Consider the following 24,715-nt stretch of genomic DNA (forward strand, 5'->3'; position numbering starts at 1 on the left):
TATAATATATAAACTTCCTGGCGGATGCACCTGCAAGGTGAAAGGAACTAGGTACCTCATATCATTGGGGTAATGTGAGGTAACATTGTAATCAGCTGGGAGCTGTATTTCGTGCAAAACATTGTTAGGCCAGTTGCGTAACCTGCGTGAATATTAAAACACTCGACTTTTCACAATTTCCAGAATATGGAGTATTATACATTTCAGTATATAGTATATATATCTGTAACAAGCCGTGGAGAACCATATGGTTGTGAGACGTCGAGGTTCGCACATTTTCTAGACAACTGGTTCACAGATGGTGGTGAGGTTGTCAGCCTTAGGCGCCGGCCGCCCTTCACCCCCAGGAAGATTCCTGGTACTTATTTCTGTTAGAGGCTGAGTCGACCCCAGGGCATGATGCGGCTGGAAGGATTAGGCCAATTGAAAACCCCAATGATCTCATCAGGAACTGAACCCGTGACCGATATATGAGCCGAGATGGCTCAGTCGGTACAGCGATGGGCTACAGCATGGACGACTGGGATTCGATTCCTCGCAGATGAAAGATATTTCTCTCTTCTCCATGATGTCCAGGCCGGTCGCTCTCCAGTGGGGATAGGAGGCTCTTTCCACAGGGGTAAAGCGGCCGGGGCGTCAAGCTCGCCATTCACCTCCATATAATGTCGAGATCAATAATGATGGAGCTATACCTCCACTCCCCATAAATTTTCATGGCGTGGTACTTAATTAAGCACAGGGACAACTTTACTTTTACATACAGACACACACACATACGTGTATGCACAAGGAGTGTCCAATTTATCTCGATTACTTGAAATAACTCTTCTATTTCGGATTTCGAAGGGACATGTGGTGCCGTATAAAATTTGTTTACAGCATTTCTTGTTATTGAGATATCAAGATCACTCGTACTTTTTAAATGGCATTCTATATTTTTTATTCTACATATTCAAAACTATTACCACAAAGTACCATTCTAAGTTATGATAAAATATAAAAATACGCAACAGTTGTTGCAAATTTCAAAAATAAATCTGAATCAATAACTTGATATGATGAGCCAACAAAAGGATTTACGAGAGGTATTCAAACATTGGTAGTTGCAAGTAGATTCTAAAGGGGTTTGACGACAGAGTATAACACTGAGAGTTGCTGGATTTTTGGACTTCTTTTCATCGTCCGGTATTCTAGAAAATAGAAAAAAAAACGACCAGTGACTGAGGTTAGCTCTTTCTAAGGGAACCAACTGAGTAGGTGTCCCCCCCCCCCCCACTTGAGTTCGGAAACAGAGCTACTTTCCGAAATGTCGTGTTTTCTATTCTCTAGAATACCAGACGATGGGGAAGTCCAAAACCCCAGTAATTCTTATTCGTAGCTACAGTTAACTCGTATTTTCAATCGTTGATCGTTCAATTACTTGTGGATTCATGGTTGCACACTCATCGAAAATGCGTTGGTGCATATTTTCCGCTGTTGCAATATTCTGGTACACAATGCCCATTAATGTTCCCATAAAAATAACTCAATGGTGTGGGGTCAGGAGAATGGGCGGGCAAAGCTTCTGATCCACCATGGCCAATCCAAAGACCAGGGTACCACTGGCGTTCATGCTGAACTTGTCGAAGCCATGCAGGTTCTGCGCGGTCCAGTGGCACACGCTTCTGGATTTATGGATGTAGCTTCATCAGCAAAAATATCATCGGTCTGCAAATTGTTGCTGTGCCCACTCACAGAAGTGACACGCCGTGTATGAATGTGACGTTTAAGAACGCGGCGAACACTGTTCAATTTGTCGGGTGCCAAGATGAGGCTTATTTGCAAACAGCGACTTTAGCAGCTTCGTCCACGAGTTTACGTCGATTTCGCCCGTTTTGCGGAGGTTTCTAATAAAACGAGAAAATATATTTCGACTTTTTTTTCAGGATATCTCGCGGTGTACGGCTGTTGCGCTATGATGGAACTGAGTCCAAATTCCCCGTAGATAAGGGATCAGCTCGACGTTTCCTCGTTACTGTACACAAGCAGTATTCTTAAGGATGTTATGGAACAGTAGTACTGCTTAGTGAGTGCTGGCTTACGTCACTGATATTGAGAAAATCCTTGTGTACAGAACATAAATGACAATTATGATTATTAAACTTGTCAAAGAAAATGGGGTGCCATTTAAGAGACTTAGTGACATCGATATCTCAACAATAGAAAATGGTATGAATAATTTGTATACGGTATCATGCGCACCCCTTGGAAACGAACAAACACTACCTGAAACATTTCGGGTAAAGGTTGCTCGTTTCCAAGGGGTGCGCATGATACCGTATACAAATTATTCATACCATTTTCTATTGTTGAGATATCGATGTCATTAAGTCTCTTAAATGGCACCCAAATATATCTGTTCATCAAAATGGACCTAAATATGGTCATTTATTTCATTTTTAGTTTATTTAAAGACACTGTCTGTAGTCCAGACTATATAGCGTTCAATGATTCTGTGACAGTGAATAATAAACTGGGAAAGATAAGCAAGGGAGATGTCATGACCTCATTTTAAAATCCTACCCCGGCATTTGCGCGTGGAGACTATGAAACCCCACACAAGTCCGCGGTCAGTAAAGTCAGTGTCCCTACCGAAATTCGAAGTGCGCACCTCCCGAATAGTAGTCAGAAAGCCGTCACGACCACGCATTTGTTTAGTGTGATCGAGTAATCTGAAATGCAACTCTACTTAAGCAGTGTGTATGGAACTGCAGTAGCTGCGTTGTCCTCAAGATCTCAGCCAATAGAAACAGCCATAACCATTCGCAACGGAGCAGGCTAGTGTAGCGGAAATGTTCCGGGCTTCTTTTCGAGAGGCGTTGGGTCCGAACCTCAGGCGGGAAACCAGCTCTACTGAGTTCTCAGCCTCTATAAGCACATTCAAACCACAGCCGTTTTCCTTTTCAAAATAATTTTTAATTCATTATTCTCCAGTGTGTAGTCTAGGTGCTGCAATTGTCCTCAAATAAACCTGAACTTCATCTAACTTCAAGGCACAAGTTTCTGTCGCACACAATTTTACAGCATTCTGGGAAGCATTCACACTTGCATCCAGCCCGATTCTTGGGCCCATGAAGTCTCCTTTCCTGGAGGTAAATGGATCAAGGCGTGCCGAAGTTAAGAACGCGTGGAGCTTTACGCTGGGGTAACTCGAGCAAGTTACGGGAAGACGCGTTAAGAAGACGTGTCTAAACCACGGTAATCTTTGAACACCGCAAAATTCTAATTCCTCTGCCTCAATTCAGATTCCATATAGGCCGATGCTATTTGAAAACGTAAGTCAATGTGTGAATTTTAATTTTACCTTTTCTATGTCACCATAAATATCTTAAACGGTGCTGCGGTCTCTGCTTACACAAGGAAACGAACCAGAGTCATTCAAGCCATAACTAAAATGAGTCCGGTATGTTGTGCGGGTAGTCTCGACAGCTCCAATTCGAACGGGTCTGGAAGCAATAATTTTATATTCATGGTGGAGAGACGGTCTGAAGGGTCATCATGAGGTCACACATTCTGAAAGCTTTTCCCCAGAAGGTGCATTCAGATCTTGACCGACTTGCAAAATACTTTTCCCGGCACGTGGGGCCGCAAGCCAGATCAGACTAACATAAACATACATTTGACTGGATGCACGGGTATGCTACGTTTTCAATTAACACGCAGAAGTTCTAGGGAAAACCTGGATGATGCTCTGAAGCGACAACTGCTTCTGCGCACAGTTTCTACCAGTAGTTGCGAAAACGTAAATTTTGCAGGCAGAATCTCGGCGCTTTCAACTGTCGCCATATTTGTAATCCTTGGTAGACAAACAATTTCATTCAGTACTTGTCGATTTGTGTGTGCTGCAGATAGGGGTTCTCTGGGTTTTGACACTGTAAAGTCTAGCACATGGTTTCCAACGTTTAGAAGGAACCTGCTGCTTCCATCTTCAGAGTAGAACACTGAGCTGTAACTCGGAAGACCGCAATCTACACTTTCACAGCCGCCGTAACAATTTCAAATCACGCCATGTTTATGCTACGCTTCGCTGCAACAGTTCGTTAGTTCTCAGTATTAAACTAAATATAAATATATATATAGCTGTCATTTAGTGGCCATGTTGTTGTTAAAACTATACCGTCACAAGGTTTGCTCTATTTCGGAGATCTAATATTACATATTTTGAGGGCCCTACTATACAAACAGTGCTCCCAGCTATGAAATTCACAAGGCACCCATAGTGATATTAGGAAATTAAAAGTACAATTGTAGCATGACGTTCCATACCAAATTTCATGAAAATCTAACACTTGATTCAAAAACTGTTAGATGAGACACACATACTGACACGGTACAGTAAAGAAAGTATGCTCAAATTATTTGTACTAATATTAGGAAAACATGGACGAGTCTTCTGCATAATTTGCAGTTGTATACATTCCCTGAGCAAAGTGCATAAAATCAACGTGTTATGTGACTATGGTGTCTGTTCGTCCATATTCTTGTATATCTGGCACTGAGAGATTGCACTAAACGCCATAAGGAAAATCAAATTTCGCGTCCTATAGGTCAAATATAAACATTTTACGAGACACTGAAACTAAACTTCATATTTTGTTCTCACTGTAACAGCACAAAATAACCGATTAATCGTTGAAGGATGACAACACACGAGTAATGGTGGTATAAGTGGTTATATTTTCATTTGTGTTCTAACGGAAAACCCAGTTGAAATTCAACGGCGAACCACTTATTTCGCACCTCCATTCTTCGCCCCTCTCTTCCTGCCCATTTGCCCTTTAATTCTCTGTCTTGAGGCACAGAATGAAGTTACGTGCTTACCCTTCAGCCCTCGTGTGAAGGCAGTCCTGCGAGTCCTCAAAGTCTACGAAGGAGGAACCTGGTCTTGGGGAAATAATGGGAGACCATTTCTCTAGGGGACAAATACAGGGACCTGGTCCTCCAGGTTGGGGGTTGAACGCAAGGCTGACGACTTTGGTCTGTAAAAAAAAAATGTTTTGAAATCCAAAAAGTGAAAACTGGCTGGTCTAATTCAAGACAAGTCTGGCGGAATCTTTTAAGGAAGGCTGTGACTTAAGAGCTGCCGATCACGATAGCCGAGTGGTCCAAGGCGTGCACTGTCTTCGCTCGCTCGGAAGCCGGGATCAAGGGTTCGAATCCCACTCAGGGCATGGATGTTTGTGTACGTTTTTCTGTGTTTGTGTATAGGTAGAGGCCTTGCGACGAGCTGAGCACTCGCCCAAGGAGTCCTACCGTATGTGTAAGATCTAGAAAAACCGAAGTGAACGGAGAGTTCATGGAGGTAGGCCTAGGCCCACTCGGGCTGTAGTGCCAAGAAAAAAAAAATGACTTAAGAACTCATTCTACCGACTTCTCTGCAGTTGTCATCTTGTACCACTCGGAGCTGGTACATTAGGCCAGTTAGTGGCCAGTTAGTGGCCTCAGTCTCGCCCCTAAAAGGGCTATTTGGCCGCGCCATAGCTCAAGCTCGCTGGCTTCCCACCGCGGCGGCCCGGGTCAAGTGGGATTTGTGGTGGACAACGTGGCGCTGGGGCAGGTTTACTCCGAGTATTTCGGTTTCCCTTGCCACCAACTGCTCCACAATCACCCTCACCTATCATCTGGGGCTGGTACAATAGGCCAGAAGTGGCCGCAGTGCAAGGGACTTAGTCCCAACCCACTAGCAATAACAAAAGGGGGCTACTCTGCCAATTATTAAAATTATTTGTCCTTCAGATGTCACAGTTTGGAATCAAGAATTGCCACTTTTCCAAGTACTTGAATAAGACTACGGCGTGAGAGCGACTTAACTCACGCATAGATAACACACATATATAGTATGCATATATGTATATACACACATACAAATTACATATTCTTGAGTTATTTAACGATACTTTCAATATCCCGAATTATACGGCTACAAATGAAAATATTAATAAATTGGAAAGGATTTAGAAGGAAGCGGGCGTTACACAATTTGAGGCAAGGCTCCAGCCTGGAAGTGCTGAGGACAACCTCAGTCAGGGGAGCCCGTGTCCGGGTAGAGATCTGAACCCGGATCTCCGAAGTAGAGTGTTACCCACCAGACGACGGCTTTCGGTTACCAAGTGATAAGTTTACTAACACTTACGTGATCCAATACGTCATACTAAATACCTGAAGGTTTGATTGAAAGTTAATTCCGAATAGGGCAAGTCAGATGGGAGAATCCAGAAATACTAAAAATGTTATGTTTTGCTGTGCTGAACGGCTGAGAGCTGGCGATGAAGAGCAATGACCTGTTATATCGTCATCGGGATTTCCAGCTCCACTGCAAGGGCGAGGAGATTCATTAGGCCTACAATTCCCTGTATTGCTTATCCCACCAATCGTGTGCAGATTCTATTGAAGTATGCCCCAAGTGTGTTACATACGTAAGTGGTTACCGCAGAGGATATGAAGGAAAGCTGTGTACAATTACATAATTAACACTGTACATTCCACGCGATATTTTTATGGAAGCGTAAGATGGGCGGGGGAGTATCAGGCAGCAAGGAAAACGTAAAATTCTGAGTACAAAATATCACTGAGCATACGGGCCTTGAGGAAAGAACGTTAGAAATAGACTGTGAGAATCTGAAATGGACTGGGTTGGCATAATGAACCTGATATCCCTCAGAGGCACAAGCTGCTGGATCACTGAGTCCTCTTGGTACTGCGGCCACTGTTTGGCTTATTGTTCCAGCCCCTGGTGATAAGTGACGAGGTGAAGCAGTTGGTGGAATGAGATCTGGTAGCGGAAATTGAAGTACTCGGAGAAACCCTGCCCCAGTGCCAATTTGTCCGCCACAAATCCCACATGACCTAACCTGGGATCGAACCCGCGCGGCCGCGGTGGAATGACTTTACTCACTTATGTAGGTATTCATCATTAGATGGTTAGATATTCCTGCTTATTTAGGTACGCTGTTGGTTCATTCGGTTAGGTAACCTTTTGCTGTTAATCGTTATTCTTCATGTTCCGTGTCCTGTTTATAAACTCCAAAAAGTCGAAACACGGTTCCCGTCGCGTAGTACAACTAGTACTGCCCCCACCACTCCCTTCGCAGACGGACTAGTCAGTTCCGGGACGGTGGCTTCGACCTTGAGATTACAGGACGACCCTGACAGAAAGTGGTAACCGCAACCTTCACGACGGCGCAAGGTACTGGGGTGACTGACCTCAACAGGGCTACGCGTGCTCGAACACGGAACCTTCCACACAAACCTCTTATTACATTTTCGTACGTACTCATGGAGCTGATTGCTTCCTGAGGAGCCGCCAATTCTGCAGCTACTCAAGAACTTCCCAGCATTTCATGGAACCCGAAGGTTCATTACCGTGTTCACAAGAGCTCTCCACTGGTCCATATCCTGAGCCAGATCAATCCAATCCATACCATCCTATCTTTCTAAGATCCATTTTAATATTATCTACCCACCTACGCCTTGGTCTTCCTAGTGGTCTAGTGCAATCTTGCACACAACGAAGCCAAACGCAGAAATGTTAAAGGCGGTTAAACCCACAAAATAAGGGAAACCAGGCAGAGAAAGCACAGAAATGAGCAGTACAGAACATCACAACAACTAGTTCCGATCAGGGCGCTGCCCGCAAGGAAACCAAGCAGGAATAGAAATAAAGCAAACTAGACCGCAATCAAAACAACGCTCGTAGATAAAGCGCTATAATTGCAATAACTGACACCAACATGAATAGCATTTATATACAAGATATTTAGGCATGGCATAATGAGCAATATTTTAATTCATTGTCTGAGTGTATTTTATAACTAAACATTTTATGCTTTATGTTGTTATTTTATTATAGGCGCCTTTAGGTACATCTCTAGGCATTCATTTAATACAAAACTTGTATTCCAATTTTAATATTACAAGAATGGTATTAATTCACACGAAATATTAAATTAACTATGTATTAACTATGTGTACAGTCAGATACGTTAGCAATAGTTGTGAATGCATTCATATAAAACGCAGCTCAGTAGCTTGAGAACAGTTGTTAGTGCACACTGCCTGATGATTGCTTTATAGGCCAAAACATGTAGCACACTGCCATACCCCCAGGACCGATAGCAAAGCCCACCACTGGACACGATCCTGAGCCACTTCCATCCATGTCACATCGTCATAACTTATTACAATAAAGTCTACTTGAAACTCATCTATGTTCCAAGAAGTTTCTTCACAAAAATTCTGAGTGCATTTATTGTCTGCCCATTCCGAAGAATCCTGACACATAAACATGCCTAGATAATTCGATTACGTCATCTTAATCCGTTGTACATGTCACAACGAAGATATCGATATCTACGATACGATAAGTGATATCGACCAGGAAGTTACCTGAAAAGTACCCTGATTCATAAACGACTATTATTAACTATAAGTGGTGTCCGACTTTACGGTAGAGATTACTGTGACAGTAAGTTCTGTTTAGCAATAGCACAATTGTGGGAATCGTATTTGCTAAAGAAATATACAATACAGGGTGTCCGGGTGAACGGTATCCAGAATAAAATAATTATATCTCAGAAAGCATTTATTATACACATTAAGGGTTACACCATTACAAAGGGCAAAAAAGGTAAAGCTATCCCTGTAACAGGCCATGAAGGCTCACAGGTTTCGAGGCTCCAACATTTTCTCCAGACAACAGACTCACAGATGGCGGTAAGATTGTCAGCCTTATGCGCCGGCCGCCCTTTACCCCAAGGAAGATTCCTGGTACTCATTCCTGTTAGAGGCTGAGCCAACCCCAGGGCCATAGTGCGGGACTCGAACCCGCGGCCTTCCGGCTTGTAGCATAGTGCCTCAACCACGCTGCCGCGTGCCCCTATTACAAAGGGAAACTATCAAAATTCTTTTGGGATTTTTTAACTTTCGCAATAAATTTCCATGTGGGCCCCCTCTGGTGGCACGACAAATATCCAGACGATACTGGACCTCGCTCCACGTTGCTTAAAGCGTGTTTGGTGTTACCGTAGCCGCATGTCCCTTATGTGGTCTTTCAGGTGTTGGGGGTCATTATCTTAACCTGGTAGACAATGTTCCTCACATAACCCCACAAGACAAAATCAAATGGGGTTAAATCTGGCGACCTAGGAGGCCAAGCGATGGGTCCACCTTGCCTACCCATCTCCCAGCCATTTCTCTGTTCAGGTGATTCCTAACATGGCGGCGCCCCATCTTGTTGCAGGATAGTCTGAGGTGGCAATTGGGGCAGCGAATACAGCTCCAGCATGTCCAAGTACAAACGTCCAGTCACAGTCTTTTCCGGAAAGAAAAACGGTCCAATTAACTTGTCGTGCATTAAGCCGGCCCACACGTTCACTTTGGGGCTGATCTCTCCAACTGCCCCAAATCCTGCAGTTGTCCCTGTTTACAACTCCAGTGACATGGAACGTCGCCTCGTCCGAGAAGTGCACTTGGCGCAGGAAATCGGGTGACGCATCAGTTCTTCCCAGCATGTCCACAGCGAAGTTTGTGCGTGCTACTTGGTCACTCGGTTTTACTGCTTGAATCATGTGTATCTCGTACATCCTTGGGCGGAGCCTTTTGTGCAGCGCATCGTGCACTGTTGAACGTGGAATTTGTATGTAACTGCAAGCTAGCGGCACGAATTGATTTACGCGGACCACTGGAATGCCTCTCTAATGCGATTGACGTTTTCTTCAGAGGTCCGTGTCTATCCAGGAGATTTTACATGCAACTGACTACCTGTGGTCCTCAGTTTGTTGTCCTAGAACTGAACGCTTTTCCCTATAGGAGGTTTACGTCCATATTGCGTTCTCAAACGACGCTGGCTCAGGCATGGGGAAAATTGTATTCGTTGTGTCGTTTTATCTTCGATATGGCAGAAAGAACAAGAATAACTAACTAACCAACCAACCAACAACGTAACTAATAATCAACAACAACCGAAAAAATAACCAGCGAACAAAGTAAACATCCAACCGAGAAACTATGCAGCAAAAAAGCAACCAACGAATTAAAAACCGACTAGCTCCATGGCAGTCTTTCCTGGGCACCTGGTTAAGACATTCCTTGCTTATATAGTACTCTCTTATCCCTATAGTACGCTTCATCACCGTGCTGAACATTCTTTACGCCAGTTCAATCCACTTCACTTCTCAGAAACGATATATTTAAGTAGTACTCGTATTTATAAGTATTATAAGTAAGTTTGACACAATCTTGTCCTTCGTAGTTTTCCAACCATCCATGTGCCCCTTCCCACAGTTCTCTCCGTCCCATTATGTCACCTCTCTCAGGCCCACACATTTCTTCGCACTTACATGCTCTCCTAATTTCCAAACCACAAGAAATTAAAAAAAAAACACTGCTCATGTCTTCCACCTTTGGATAAATTTCAATTGTTTATGTGGTTATTTTCTGAGCTGTAACGCGCAGAGTATAGGTGAGATACGATTATCATTGGTAACTCAGGATTTGCGTAAAATTAATTAATCTATTCCTACATTCAAGCAGGGGTACGGAGGCAAGCCATGAAAACATCAGAACAGCCCGTCCGTAGCCATCAGTGGAACCGGACATCCTCCGAACGTGAGTCAGACGTCCATGCAAATGAAATTAGTCTTCTCGGTCACAAACAAAGTTGCTGTAATGAGAGACAGAACCAAGAACCTGACGTGTTGTTCTGAAGTAAACATTCGGCCTAAGTAGCTATGGTATCTGGGAACACATGCAACTAGCAGCTCCTTCAAAGCTGGCATTCCCTCCTGTGTTACAGACAGTCAGCTCCTTTGTGGTCACTGAATATTACAGCTCACTGCAAAATCGATTAATTATACTTCAAAAGTAACTTGTGTAGGCCTATATGTATTTTTACAGTATTACTTTAGTACGGCCCCTAATGTAATGTCACAATTTATGAGTGTGACTATAGACGGGGTTGGATTGGTGAATTAGATTGACCACTATTACACACCACTTGGAAATACAAGTAATTACAGCGCTATCGCTAATCACCACACTTTGCAAATCACCACAGAACCAAGCCCGCTGTGTCTCCAACAGCGGTTCCCTAGCAACGGCTTCTAACAGTGGAGTTTTTTCAGCTGCCCGCGCTCACGTCGTTACTGTCCGGCGAATATCCCGCAATTGAACTCACAGACGACCTGGGGTTCTCGCTGTATGGCCTCGGGACGGACCCAACAATAAAAAACCGCATCCTATTGTTGTTATGGGCGGCTCCCTAGCGATAGCCCGGATAACTTTACCGCGGGAACGTGTCTACCGAGTCGTTGCTCAGAAGTGGCTGCTTATTCGCCTATTTCGTAGCAACAGCTGTACTCGTTGTTTGATTCGAGGTCTTTACCTAGCAACGGGTCTATACGCCACAGTATCTTTCGTCTTGTCTTACATTTTCAGTTAACTGAATATACACAGTGGGTCCAGGTTCTGTTAGGACTGTGTTTATTAAAAATACAAGATGTGAATTATTTTCAAAATTTCACTCTTCTTATTATTCAAAATAGTCTCCTTCTGAATCAATACATAGCTTGAATCGATTGAAAAGTTTTCGAAAACAGTCACTGTACTCCTGTACTGGGGTACATTCCCTTTGGATGTCCTGGATGGTGTGACGGTCTCCTTTCATCGCCAACTTAACTTTTGGGAACGACCAGAAATCTGCTGGAGCCAAATCTGGCGAATACGGAGGATGATCGAAGACTGTGATCCTTTTTCTGGCCCAAAAATCCCGCACCATCTTCGATTTGTGGGGTGGGGCATTGTCGTGGAGGAGCGTCCAGGAACCTTGCTCTCGGTATTAAGGTCGAATTCGAAGAATTCTCGCCCACAAATGGCTGAGGACTCCGAGATAGTAATCAGAATCCACTGTTTGACCTTCTGGCAGAAATTCCTTGTGAATGATTCCTTTGGATTCGAAGAAAACGGTTAGCAGTGTCTTTACTCGACTCTTTTGCATGCGCACTTTCTTTGGTTTGTTGCTTAGAATGCTGTATAAGATGCTGCCTCACGAAACACATTTCAACTGGTCTTAGTCTTCACTCATTAGTCCTCCCTGCGATCTGTGCTTCATAAATTCATTATTTGTGTGTGTTCTGATACACGGAATTTTCATATTAGTTGCCATTTCTAAACTGAAGACATTTCTCTTTCATACGCCTAGTTCTCCGGCAGGAGGAGCTGAACCTTTAAAATGTCTGCTACTTATGCCAAAGCCCGCTATTGGACAAGCTCATGGTCCAGATTAATACAGCTTAGAGCTTACATCTATATAAAGTATTTTAATTTCATCTTATTTGCGCTGTCTTCAATGTGACTGCTTTACAAGAGGCTGCCACACCGAAATCTTATACGAAATTCTCGTATCTTTCATCCAACCTGTGTATGTAGTCCTTAATTGCTGTATAAATCATAAGTATGTTTCGTGTCATAAAAGGCATGCAAACAACCCATACTTCTCCTCAACATATCCAGGTACAGGTATAAATTTATGCAACTGCTTGTACCTGATATTTGTCAAATATACGCATAGGCCTTCTAAATTAGCTTCATATATTGTATCATTATTTCGGCGATAATAATTTATTAAATGCCAATTTTGTAGCGCAAACCTGCTATATTAGTATTTCATTTAATAATTATTACGCGAATGAAGCTGTTTACTACACCAGAGATGGCGCAAGCCCAAATTACACCCCCAGGCGACGAGAAACACCGCCTTCTTACCCTCAGTCGAAAACAAATCAACTTTGTCAAAATCTCGTCGAAGTTAACAACACTACATTTCGAGACACCGTGACGAGAACCGATATTCAACACGTTTAGATTACTGCAATCAACAGTCACGATATGAACCAAATATCAGCAGAAATGAACAGGCCTGTGCTTTGGCGCCGACTCTCGAACAGTCACACGAAGAACTATTCTCGGGGATGTCAGGCAATTTGTGTAGTTGCGCCAAGACGAGAGAAAAAGCAGGAGGGTGGGGACGGTTGCTAAATTAGGGACTCCATACTTTGCAACAAAGTTGCGCATTTTGGCAAGGTGGGGACCCGTCCAAGCCGCGCGGGATATAGTAAGCAGATGTGAAGATGTGGAGAGGTGACCGCCTACCTGAGTACTGTGTTCGCCGTAGCTCAGGGTGAGTCGGGCCGTGCCCCCGGACCCCTCCTGTATCCGCACCACGGTGCTAGGGTCCAACCGTAGCGCCGGGCTCTTCTCCGCCGAACTCACGAAGTCCTCAGTGCGCATGTCCTCTACGCGCCGCAGTTCACCGCTGGCCAGCTGTATCAGGGACCCTTTGGTAAAGTTCGTGTTGTGGGGGGCTACCGTGTGCCGTTTCGGAGGGTCAGGAGGTCGTGTCAGGATCCGGTGTTTCAGGGACCCTTCCTTTCCGGGACGTAGTAGTGACTGGCCAGGTTTCACAGGGGGGCTGCAAGACGGCTGTAAGGGGCTGTAGGGGGGCAGCAGCGGGGTGTAATGTCCGGGATATAGTGCCCCGTACGGCCCCCCAGGGTAGTGGTAGCTAGGAGGCGGTGGGTACAACCCTCGATATGGAGAGTCCTCTTCCTCCTTGCTGACAAAGTTCACTGCAGCCGCGTCAGGTTGAGGCGGAAACTTGCGGCCAGGGGGCACCCGACATCCGTTCAGTGGCGGGGCTGACCCGTTGTAGCGTGGGGACACGAGGGGTGCTGCTTTGGGCAGAGGGCGCAGGAACTCCGGCGGAGAAGTCTTGTTGCTTAGCAGGAAGGGCTCGACGAAAGTCATTGGTCTGCCAGAGGCCGGAGCCACCCCAGCGCCACCTTCCACAACCACGCTAGCGGAAATCATGGGCTTGCCTGCAAGAAGAACAGGATGCTACAGTAGCCTGCTCAATCCCGGACAAGAAACATACGAAACAATCATCTATCATGACACACACTGAACCCGGGCTATGCGTGGGTCAAAATCAAGGAAAGTTTTGTGTTAAGTAGACATGAGCCTGAATTGCTGTGACTTATAACGTACATCAAACGTTTTCCCTTTCATTCATTAAATGTACATTCTACTTTGAAGGAAAAAATCAAATAGAAGTTGCAGACCTGAATGAAATATACCTATACTTTATATCACGTATAAAATTCGAAGAGCCGCTTTTTGTACTGTGTACGAGGTCAAACTGAGCTTAATACTGGCATACAATAAGAGTTATATTCAAGCGAAGTTGACCCAGCTACTTCCGAATACAAAACTAACTCAACAGCCACTGAATAGTTTTGGGGATAATACAGAGATGAGCGAATAAATTACCCTCCTTGAATTTTACGAGAGCACTTCCAAATCACAGTCGACGAGACTCGTTTCTCAGTCTGGCTGTCGGGTATATTTCTGCTGGCCTTAGCCAGCACATTCCTTCCTTGTCTGTCTCATTGGCTCGTATCTCAGTCCGATGTCCTCCTGTTGAAATTCTGTTCATTTGTTTCCTATTGCAGACCGAACAGAGAACAGCCTACATACATTGTGCAGTGTGTACAAGTGAAGCAATTTTACTGCACCTGATCATGGTCGCACATGCCGTACAGTAGACGTGTTAAATACAACTGGAAACAACTGAGAGTTTCAAATTTGGATTTTAAAACTTTTAGTGTGAGTTGCACGTGAGTTGGCAGTGAATACAATAATAATAAAAATAATAAAAAAGAACACAGCAGGCCACGAATAAACACGGAAATATTAAGGATCTCCTTCCGCAAGATAAACAGGCGGCACAGGACCAGCCACCTCCACGAATAACAATAGGAGAATTGACGCGAACCTGCATGGTTCATAAATTTTAAGCTTGATCTTGAAAGTTTTTTAAAACAAACTTTTTTTAAAAAGTTTTAACACCAAGAAGGCCACTGTGAATGTGGAAGGTTGAACATTGCGTATATTGTGCATTTTAGATATCATATGTGTATCCACACAATTAACATCTATTCTAATAGTAGTTTCCGGAAGTATTGATACCCTCTGAGGATGATCCGTAAGGATCGAAACATGTAAGGGAGATAAATCCTCAAGTGATAAAACTTAAATAGTCACATTAGACGGTATTATTTTTGCCTTTAAAAAGCATACGTAGTACAACAGGATGCTACAATACAGCATTACATTATGAAGTGTACTGTACACAAATATGTATGGTAGCTGGAGCTAATATGATTCTAAAGGCGCGTCCACATTACTCGTGCTCGTGCTCGTGTGACTTCCTATGTTCGCGAGTAATGTGGATGATATGACAAGTCACGAGACAAGCAAATTTTAAAATTTTAATTTAAAAACTATAGCCAATAAAATAAAATACGACTACAGCCTATACACACTACGAGTAAATATACGGATTCTCACACGCCGAAGCCTGGCGAGCAACTGAAGTAGTGTGGACGAAGATTTCCGAGCACAAGTAAAAGCGAGACGAGTCACCCGACGAGCACAAGCCTGGCGAGCGCGAGCACGAGCAATGTGGACGCACCTTAAGAAAGCAGTGTGATTCGAAACCTCATTTAGGACTTCTAAATTATATTCCTAAATTTCAGTTTCTTCTGGTCCTTGGGCGAGTTACATGTGTACTGGAATTTGTTTTGAATTCCTTGCTCAGATGTTGTGACGAAGAGCATGGGGAGGAGGAAGCAGTTGCAAAAGCCTTCTCTTCCCTCCTCCTTCTCTTTTCGAACGAACAAAATTTTGCGACTGTTCGCGGCCGACCTTGGTCAAAAGAAGCTTTGCACACGCCACGCGTCCGAGGAAGAGTGATGTGGGAAAAGAAAAATCTTGTGAACAACGCCTGACGTGGGTTTCACACTAAACATATTATTATAGTAAAACTGTTCGTGTGCTTAATTAATTAAGGACCAATCCATGAAGATGTAAGGAGGCGTAGAAGCATAGAGCCACGAATTTTTAACCTCAGGATTTGACAGAGGTGAGTGGTCAGCTTCATGTTCCTGTGGATTTATTCCCGACAAAAGAAGGCCGGCAACCTACTGGATATTAGGCTGGACAGGCCTGAGAGCAGGTTTGGAACCTGTGAAGATGCGAAGACGCGAATCGAATCTCACTTGTTGATTTTGGCTATATGTAACCACTTAAAAAAAAAACTACGTTTAAATTATAAAATGTCTCTTTAATATCGTAATTTCCTTGAACTGTCCTATATTAGTGTTTACGCAAAAGAAACTGTACGACAACCCGGGGTATCGGCCCACACGTTGCATTCCACTGGTCTACGCGTTTCCTTGTGGATGGCTTTAAAAAATACTTTTAAGTTCGATAGTATGGTCTATTTATTTCTTCCGATGAGATGTTTTGTCCATTCCCGTGATATCGTCACTGTTTCTTTGGAAGACCGCGCGCATAGATGTGTCAATTGGTATGCAGTGTGTTACCGACTGAAGCACCGAGGGAACAGGCTGATGGCTACAGCTTTATAAATAAAACCGCAGTGTCACTGACAGGGACCTGTGACTGGTGTATTTTTAATTAGGCGCCAAATAGTGCTACGTGATGATCAGGCATCAATTAACATCTTTCTTCTTTAAAATTATAGTTTCGTGGTGTGTACTGTAATGATGACAACATAGAGAAGTTTGCGATGATCACAGTGGCCACGCAATGGGGGGGGGGGCTGAGAGAAATCACAGGACACGCCAATCGGGGTAATGAAAGGGTGAAATTGCCCCGTAATTAACTAATTAAGCACTACGCCGATTTACCCCCGGGGAAAGAGCCCCAGGTACTCATTGGATAGGAGGCTGGGTGGCCCCAGAACCGGTCAGAACGAAGTGGAGAAGAGAAAATTCTTTACCATACTGGGGCTCGAACTCCAGCCCGTAGCCAATCTCTCTACCAACTGCGCTATTCTGGCTCCTCGGGGCAGTCGGCGAAAGTAACCAAGGAGGAAAGAAGCAACAAGCCGAGATTTGGGTCGTTATTATCCCACATCGAGGAGAAAGGAGTGAAGCTACTCCAACACTTAGGTCTGTCTTGGCCGCACCATAGCTCAAGCGGTTAGTCGCTGGCTTCCCACCGCGGGTCTGGTCAAGTGCGATTTGTGTTGGACAAAGTGGCACTGGGGCAGGTTTTCTCCGAGTACTTCGGTTTCCCCTGCCAATCTTCATTCCACCAGTTGCTCCACAATCACCCTCACCTATCATCTGAGGCTGGTACAATAGGCCAGAAGTGGCCGCAGTACAAGGGACTTATCCCACCCACTAGCAATAAGAAAAAATAGGTCTGTCTTGCATGTGCACCTCAACCTATCCTTTCCCCAACATGCCTGTTTCTCGTCTTCTCTGTGCAGTTAAGTTCAGCTGGTCACAGAATTCCCAGTTGTTATGGAACTCATAGGTCCATCACTGCAATCACAAAATCACACTGCTTGAACCTATTCGTATCCATTTTAACCCAATTCACATCTTCAAAGCGCGTTTCCCTTAGACCTCTCACAGCATCCCTTGCGTCTAAGCTTACATCTTCCTACATACATTTCATACAGATTCACGTGCCAATTATTTCAGAGACCTGTCACCATTAAAAAACCCAACTGGTCATTCAAAGGGAGTTACACTATTCAGTTCTTGGGATTACAATGAAGTAGACTTCAGGGTTCCTTTTTTATTTCATATACTTTCTCGTTCCATGCCAAATAATACTACAATTTGAAAATAAACTTTAAAATAAAGAAGCGATATAATGTGACCGCCTCTGTGGTCTAGTGGTCAGAGTTCCTGCCTACAGATCCAGAGGTCCGGGTTCGATTCCCGGTGCTGAGTAGTGGGTCTGGAACGGGGTCCTCTCAGCCTCGTGAGGATAACTGAGTGGAAAAGTAGCGGCTCCGGTCTAGAAAACCGAGATCAAAGGCCGTGGGGATCCGTTGCGCTGACTACGCGACACCCGTCTATCGGCAAAAGTTGGCACTGACTTGGCTGACAAGCGGCGGTCGCTCGGTCGGTATGGTTCGCTTGCGGACCAAAACCACGGAGTTTGTTTTGTTTTATGATACAACCATCGATTACTGCCTTTCCATTAGAAAATCGTTCTTTTGCAAATAAATTCAACAAGAGAAACCCAGTACTCTTCAGATCCTTGGGTATTCGGGCGAGATTTCAACTCTTGACTTCTGAAATATGGCCTTTGTAACGTTACAGAAACGGAAACCCGAAATTTCAACACTGACACTGAAAATGATCCTGGCCCAGTTCCACCTGCTTTCCATCCTCACGAACTACAGTATTTCCCCAATATCCTCTTTCCTGAAGAAATAAAATTAATCACTGTCATATTTCACGCAAACATACGCGTATATCTTAATGTTGGAGAGACCATTATTACTAACCAGCTCTTAACCAAGGTTTGAATCCTACAGAACACAGTTCTCTCTGTGCGTAAATGCCACACCATGCGGAAATACAAGTTCAGATTGCCTGCACTAGATGCAAATGAGGAAACAGCTTCAGCTTGTTTCTTTTCTTTCTTTAATGGGTACCCACTACATAAAGTCGGTCTAGACCTGGTGGCGAAAAAGAAAACCCTACTCCTGTCGTGGTATTGACTCCCGATAGTCAGGCACTGCTTCCTTCTGCGGCCCGGTGAATGTCCCAAGATAGGGCAGCCGAAACTCTTACAAAACATCCTTACTGTATCCGTACGTCACTCACTAAAATTATTTAATTGTGATCATGGCCAGTTTACACATTGTGTTCACACCCTGAGAGGCGCTCCTACGGCAAGGTGCCATCCCGTGACCGTCTAATTGTAATTCAACATAGTCCTCCTTAGGCTTGTGGTGCCACTGTTGTCACTGACGTCGCCAGTTTGCTCCTGGTGTTCTCTTTCGTCGAGATAGGCAGGGATTTTGGGTGATAAATCCATGATTTGACATTGTGCGAGACCTGCCAGAAGGGGTCTTGAACTGCCTGCCCATGTGCCTTGGGGAGGAGAAGGTTTAAGATAGACATCTCGGAAAGAAACAGATGTGGGACTGGCGCCTGGCTTGACCCTTGGCCGCCTCGTTTTCCAGTAATGACCACTGCCAGGGGGTGAGTGGGAGGAGTGCTGGAGTGTAGACAGAGAACAGAGAAGTGGGTTGCAGGAGGAGGTAGTGAGTAGTGTTGGGAGGGAATTCCTGTGAATATAAGTAATGATGCCGACGGGAGTGATCACTGAGAGGAGAGCTTCAAGGAGGAATGGTGTAAAGACTGACAATCACTGTACGCAATTTTAATTTAAAACTGCAATACGTGGTGTTGGTTCTGGAGACCCCGTAATTCATAAACCCCGAAGTGTGTTCCCCTCCCAGTATCCCCGGGACAAAGGTCTCATCTCGAGCGATAGTCGCGACACCTGTATGACGGCGGTCGGCTGCACTACCAATAAGAAGTGATGCCAGCCGTCCTCAGTGCTCCAGCACCGCCTAATGGACTTGGGCGGTATCTGCCGCTGCACATTTTCAGACAGATCTTAAATTCTTGGTCTGTATGTGGCTTTGACAGCAACACAAACGGCACTAATTTTATCTTTTAGGGGGGATTCTTAAATTTGACTTGTATTTCACTATTCAAAATAACTGACAGGGCAATACAACGTTGTGTTTTCTTCTAGCTGAAAGAACCGGGGAAAAGTGGAATGGCGTGCCCTACTGAGCGAACAGCAGCAAAAAAGACGAGAGCGCTTGAGGAAGGGGGGGGGGACGGGGCGGCGGAAAGGTCTCTTCGAAATTTATCGCAGTGATGAATGAAACAAATGCTCTGCGCACACTCGACGGTATCGACCGGTCGGTAAATACGCACGCAACGAGGAAAAGGAACAGAGAAAGTGATACGTATGTATATATGAAAGAATGAAAGAAAGAAATAGAGAACGAATAAGGCAAATGGAAACGTTGGTAAATTCATTCTTAACGACGTTGTATCAACTACAGAGGTCCTAGCGTCGAATAAGACGAGAAAACAGTAGTTCGGTGAAGTGGAAAGAGCTGAGGAAACATACGGTTGTGGCCTACATCAAGGTTCTGCGCAACACCTTTCCACCTGAGGCACACCCCAATTTGTCAGACACATGACGGAACACCATGAAAAGGAGATTCGAAACTTTATATGGCCATAAATATGTGTCTACATATAAACCTTTGCTCCATAGGAGAACCAAACATAACACATTTTAAAAAAATAAATCGATTATGAACCATCGTTAAGTGTATTTGTATGTGTGTATCATGCCGTTACGAAGGAAGTTTACAGAATATATTTGTAGCAAATTGTAAAAGCATTTAACCAAAAGACAATTTCTGACATTTTAATAGCGCATATCAACTATAAATTAAAAAAAGTACATGTTATATTTAACCCGTATGCAAATTATATTGATAAGCCAAATATTTCATACCTTCTTCTGCCCTTACAGTGTGACATTTGTGCCTGCTCTATCGAGTAAAGAAGACCGCTATGTGGAAAAGCTGTACAAAATCCACCTCTCATCCATTCATTGGCTTTTCTTTATCGGTTCGTTTTTGCTGCTTCTATTTCCGTCAGCGCCGAAAACATAGCTAACTTCATGGAGCTGAGCCCTTCTTAAGAATCTGCCAATTGTGCAGCTACTCAAGAACTTCCCAATATTTTTGTTACCGTGTTCACAAGAGCCCTGAGCCAGATCGATCCAATCCATACCATATAGCCGCCTCCACTTTTTTAGGTTAATGCTGACGGAGCCGCGCATCTGAAGTCGCCCTGTAGCTGCTTCGTTGATTGACATGATGATGTAGTCTCGCTTTGGGGACCACTTACTTATACGCTCTCCTACCTTGTAGAGGTCGTTGCGGCTGGGTCACCTGTAGTTATTGCCAAAGAGTGGCAGCTTCAATCCAGGTGTCTCTTGTCGGAGAGCACTAGATTTATCTCAGAGTCTTACACGGGCCTTGTTTCGGCGAGCCAAACAAAAATTGAAAACAACACGTCACTTGGCACTTTATTATATTTTACCTCCTTTTACATCCATGTTAGGTGGGTCCCCTGTCACCACGGCATGGCGCGTCCTCAGGTTGCGGATGGAGGAGACGCCCTCCACGTATGGAGAATAGCTGCGTGTATACTGAATAAGCAGTCGCGAAAAGCCAACAAGAGTGGTCCTCCAGCTTGGGGGTTGGGCGTGGGGCCAATAACTCCTCTCCATACAAAATAAGACCGTTACGAAAATGAACACAAGGACTCGGAACTGGACGGATCCTCTGGACAAATGAGCTGGCCTGAAGAAAATGGCCATGAGATTCGGCACGTGGAACGCCAGAAGTTTGTGCAGGGCGTGTTCGCTGAGGGCAGTGGCGGAAGAAATCTCAAATACATAGGTAGTTAGTTAGTTATTGGAGAGGGTGGGTTTTCCCATGCACTTACACCAGTATTGGTCCATTGTGCTTCCCTCTATGATATTCTACCAGTCTCTATACCCTACCGATATTGGTGCGTACCATCAGTCCCGACCAAGCCATAGAGTTCGGCCTCCATTGGCTTGGCGGTATCTATAAAGCTTCCCCCCTCTATCAGAGGCGTTAGAGACTACTGTTGGGCGGGAGACGTACTTGAATTTGTCTCAGTGACCTCCTTTGGAGATATGAGGTTCTTTTACGTGCCGTAAAGCTACAACACGGGACACAGGGCTTAAAGTCCCTCCCGGAGGACTTGTTCCCTGAATTTTTCCGCCCTTAAAAATTCGACGACCTCCGCCGGGTTTGAACCCGCGTACCACGAGTCATGAGGTGGGAACGTTACGTCTAGACTACGGAGGCCGCTTTGAAAAATACCTAGGTAACTCAATAAGTAAGTTACAAATGGATATAGAACTAAAAACAAATAAGAGTACTGATTTGAAAGAGAAGACATTTTCAAAGCAGGGATTGGGAATAAGAGTTTGTATGAAATTAGTAATGATAATGGAGTTAGAGTATTAAATTTGCCACATCGAAAAATCTTAATGTCAAAAGTACGTACAAAGTTCCCACATCGTAACATCCATAAATTTACTTGGGCATCTTCTGATCGGAAGATACACAATCAAATCGACCATATTTTGAAGGATAGGAGACGGCACTAAAGTACACTTGATGTCCGATCATTCAGGGCAGCAGATTGTGATACTGACCACTGCCTGGTGGTGGCAAAGGTTAGGGAAACACTGGCGGTGAGCAAACAATGCACAGAGTTCATATGGAGAGGTTCAATCTCAAGAAATTAAATGAGGTAGAGGGTAAAGAGCAGTATCGTGTTGAAATCTCAAATAGGTTCGCGGCTTTGGAAAACTTGGACACTGAGGTGAATGTTAATAAAGCTTGGGAAATTAATACAGAGAATATAAAAATGTCTGCCAAAGAGAGTCTAGATTATTATGAACTGAAGAAGCATAAGCCAAGGTTCGATGAAGGGTGCTCAAAATTATTAGATCAAAGAAAGCAGGCCAAATTGCAATGGTTACAGGATCCAAGCGAAATAAATTGGGATAATCCGAACAATATAAGACGTGAAACCAGCAGGCATTTCAGGAACAAAAAGAGGGAATATCTGAAAGGCAAAACTGATGAGCTTGCAACGAACAGTAAGAACAAGAACAGAGACCTGTATAGAGGAATAAATGACTTTAAGAGGGGTTACCAGCCTAGCAGTAACTTAGTGAAGGATGCGAATGGTGATCTGGTTGCAGCTTCCCACATTTTGAATAGGTGGAGGAACTACTTCTCTCAGTTATTGAATGTACATAGGGTCAGTGATGTTAGGCACACGGAAATCCATACAGCTGTGCTGTTAGTACCTGATCCTAGCCCTTTTGAGATTGAAAGTGCTATTGCAAAATTGAAACGGTATAAATCGCAAGGTAGTGATCAAATTCCGGCAGAACTTATTCAAGCAGGAGGCGAAATATTACATTCTAAGGTACACAATCTAAATACTTCTATTTGGCATAAGGAGAAATTGCCTGATCAGTGGAAGGAGTCTATTATAATAGACAATTGTCTACAATTATACAATAATTATTGTACCAGTTCACAAGAAGGGTGATAAAACTGACTGTAGTAATTATCGAGGGATATCACTGCTTTCAACATAATACAAAATATTATCCAATATTCTTCTCTCAAGCTTAAGTCCATATATAGATGAAATTATTGGGGATCATCAGTGTGGGTTTCGACGTAACAGATAAACTACAGATCAGATCTTTTACATTCCTCAGATATTGGAGAATAAAACGGGAGTACGATAAGACAGTACATCAGCTATTCACAGACTTCAAGAAAGCCTATGATTCAATTAGGAGGGAAGTATTGTACAATATTTTGATAGAATTTGGGATACCCATGAAACTAGTTAGGCTGATTAAAATGTGTTTAAACGAAACGTATAGTAAAGTCCGTATAGGTAAACATTTGTCTGATAAATTTCCTATCCAGAATGGTCTAAAACAAGGAGATGCTTTATCGCCACTCCTTTTCAACTTTGCTTTAGAATATGCCATTAGGAAGGTCCAGGGAAACCAGGTGGGACTGAAATTAAACGGGACACATCAGCTGTTGGCCTATGCCGATGATGTGAATCTACTGGGTGATTATATAGATACCATAAAGAAAAACACTCAAACTTTAACTGATGCAAGTACCGAAGAGGGATGAAGTGACAGGAGGTTGGAGAAAACTGTATAACGAGGAGCTTCATAACATGTACTCTTCTCCAAGTACAATTAGAATGATCAAGTCAAGGAGGATGAGGTGGGCCGGGCAGTGTAGCACGAATGGGGAGAAGAGGACTGCGTGTAGGATATTGGTAGGGAAGCCAGAAGGAAAGAGACCGCTTGGAAGAGCAAGGCGTAGGTGGATGGTCGATATTAAGATGGATCTTAGAGAGATAGGATGGGATGGTATGGATTGGATTGATCTGGCTCAGTATAGGGACCAGTGGAGGGTTCTTGTGAACACGGTAATGAACCTTCGGGCTCCATAAAATGCTGGAAAATTCTTGAGTAGCAGCAGAATTGGCTTGTCCTCCAGAAGGGCTCTGCTCCATGAGTAAGTAATATTGCCGACACAATGTTTTTCTGTTTCTTATTTCCCTACAAATTGTTCTTACTTCCTGTACTAGTATGGCTAAGTCAACCGCAATGAATTTATCCCAGATGGAAACTGAAATATCTAATGAGCAATGACGAATCTAATATCCAAACATTCGGCCAATGCTCTTGACAGTTCTCAGATGAGTAAAGGGTACAGTCTGTGCAGGCAAATGCGGAACCAAACTCGTGAAAATAAAATTTTATATTTTCAATATTGTTGTTAGTAACAGCTGACTGTTATCACGACCGGCTTGAGCAATATTTCAAACATAAAAGGCCGGTCACAGATTCACAAGCCAACGACATTAAGAACTGCATGTATATATTATTTGTGGTAACAATGAAAGTGTGGAGATATACAGAAACACAGAAACAGGTGAATATGGAATTCACGTGCCAGTAAAATAATTTGATAGGAGGGAGATTTCCTGATATCCTTCAGGTTCTGGTTGCAAGGACATTGACCTACCCTACATATAAGTAGCCGCACATGCCAATGAAGTCTGGCCGAATAAATAATATAGCACGTGCTAAT

General features: G+C 43.9%; 1 protein-coding gene across 1 annotated transcript in view; it reads right to left on the reverse strand.

Moving 5' to 3' along the window:
• Positions 1-24,715, reverse strand: part of LOC111868497 (ataxin-1-like) — a 51,132-nt gene that overhangs the window by 12,719 nt on the left and 13,698 nt on the right. Inside the window, exon 2 of the mRNA XM_023859189.2 lies at positions 13,186-13,910. Within this exon, the coding sequence (XP_023714957.1) occupies positions 13,186-13,902 (717 nt within the window). The 5' untranslated portion in view covers positions 13,903-13,910. The remainder of the gene's footprint in view (positions 1-13,185; positions 13,911-24,715) is intronic.

Source organism: Cryptotermes secundus, unplaced genomic scaffold (genome assembly GCF_002891405.2).
Source record: "Cryptotermes secundus unplaced genomic scaffold, Csec_1.0 scaffold206, whole genome shotgun sequence".
Taxonomy (NCBI): Eukaryota; Metazoa; Arthropoda; class Insecta; order Blattodea; family Kalotermitidae; genus Cryptotermes; species Cryptotermes secundus.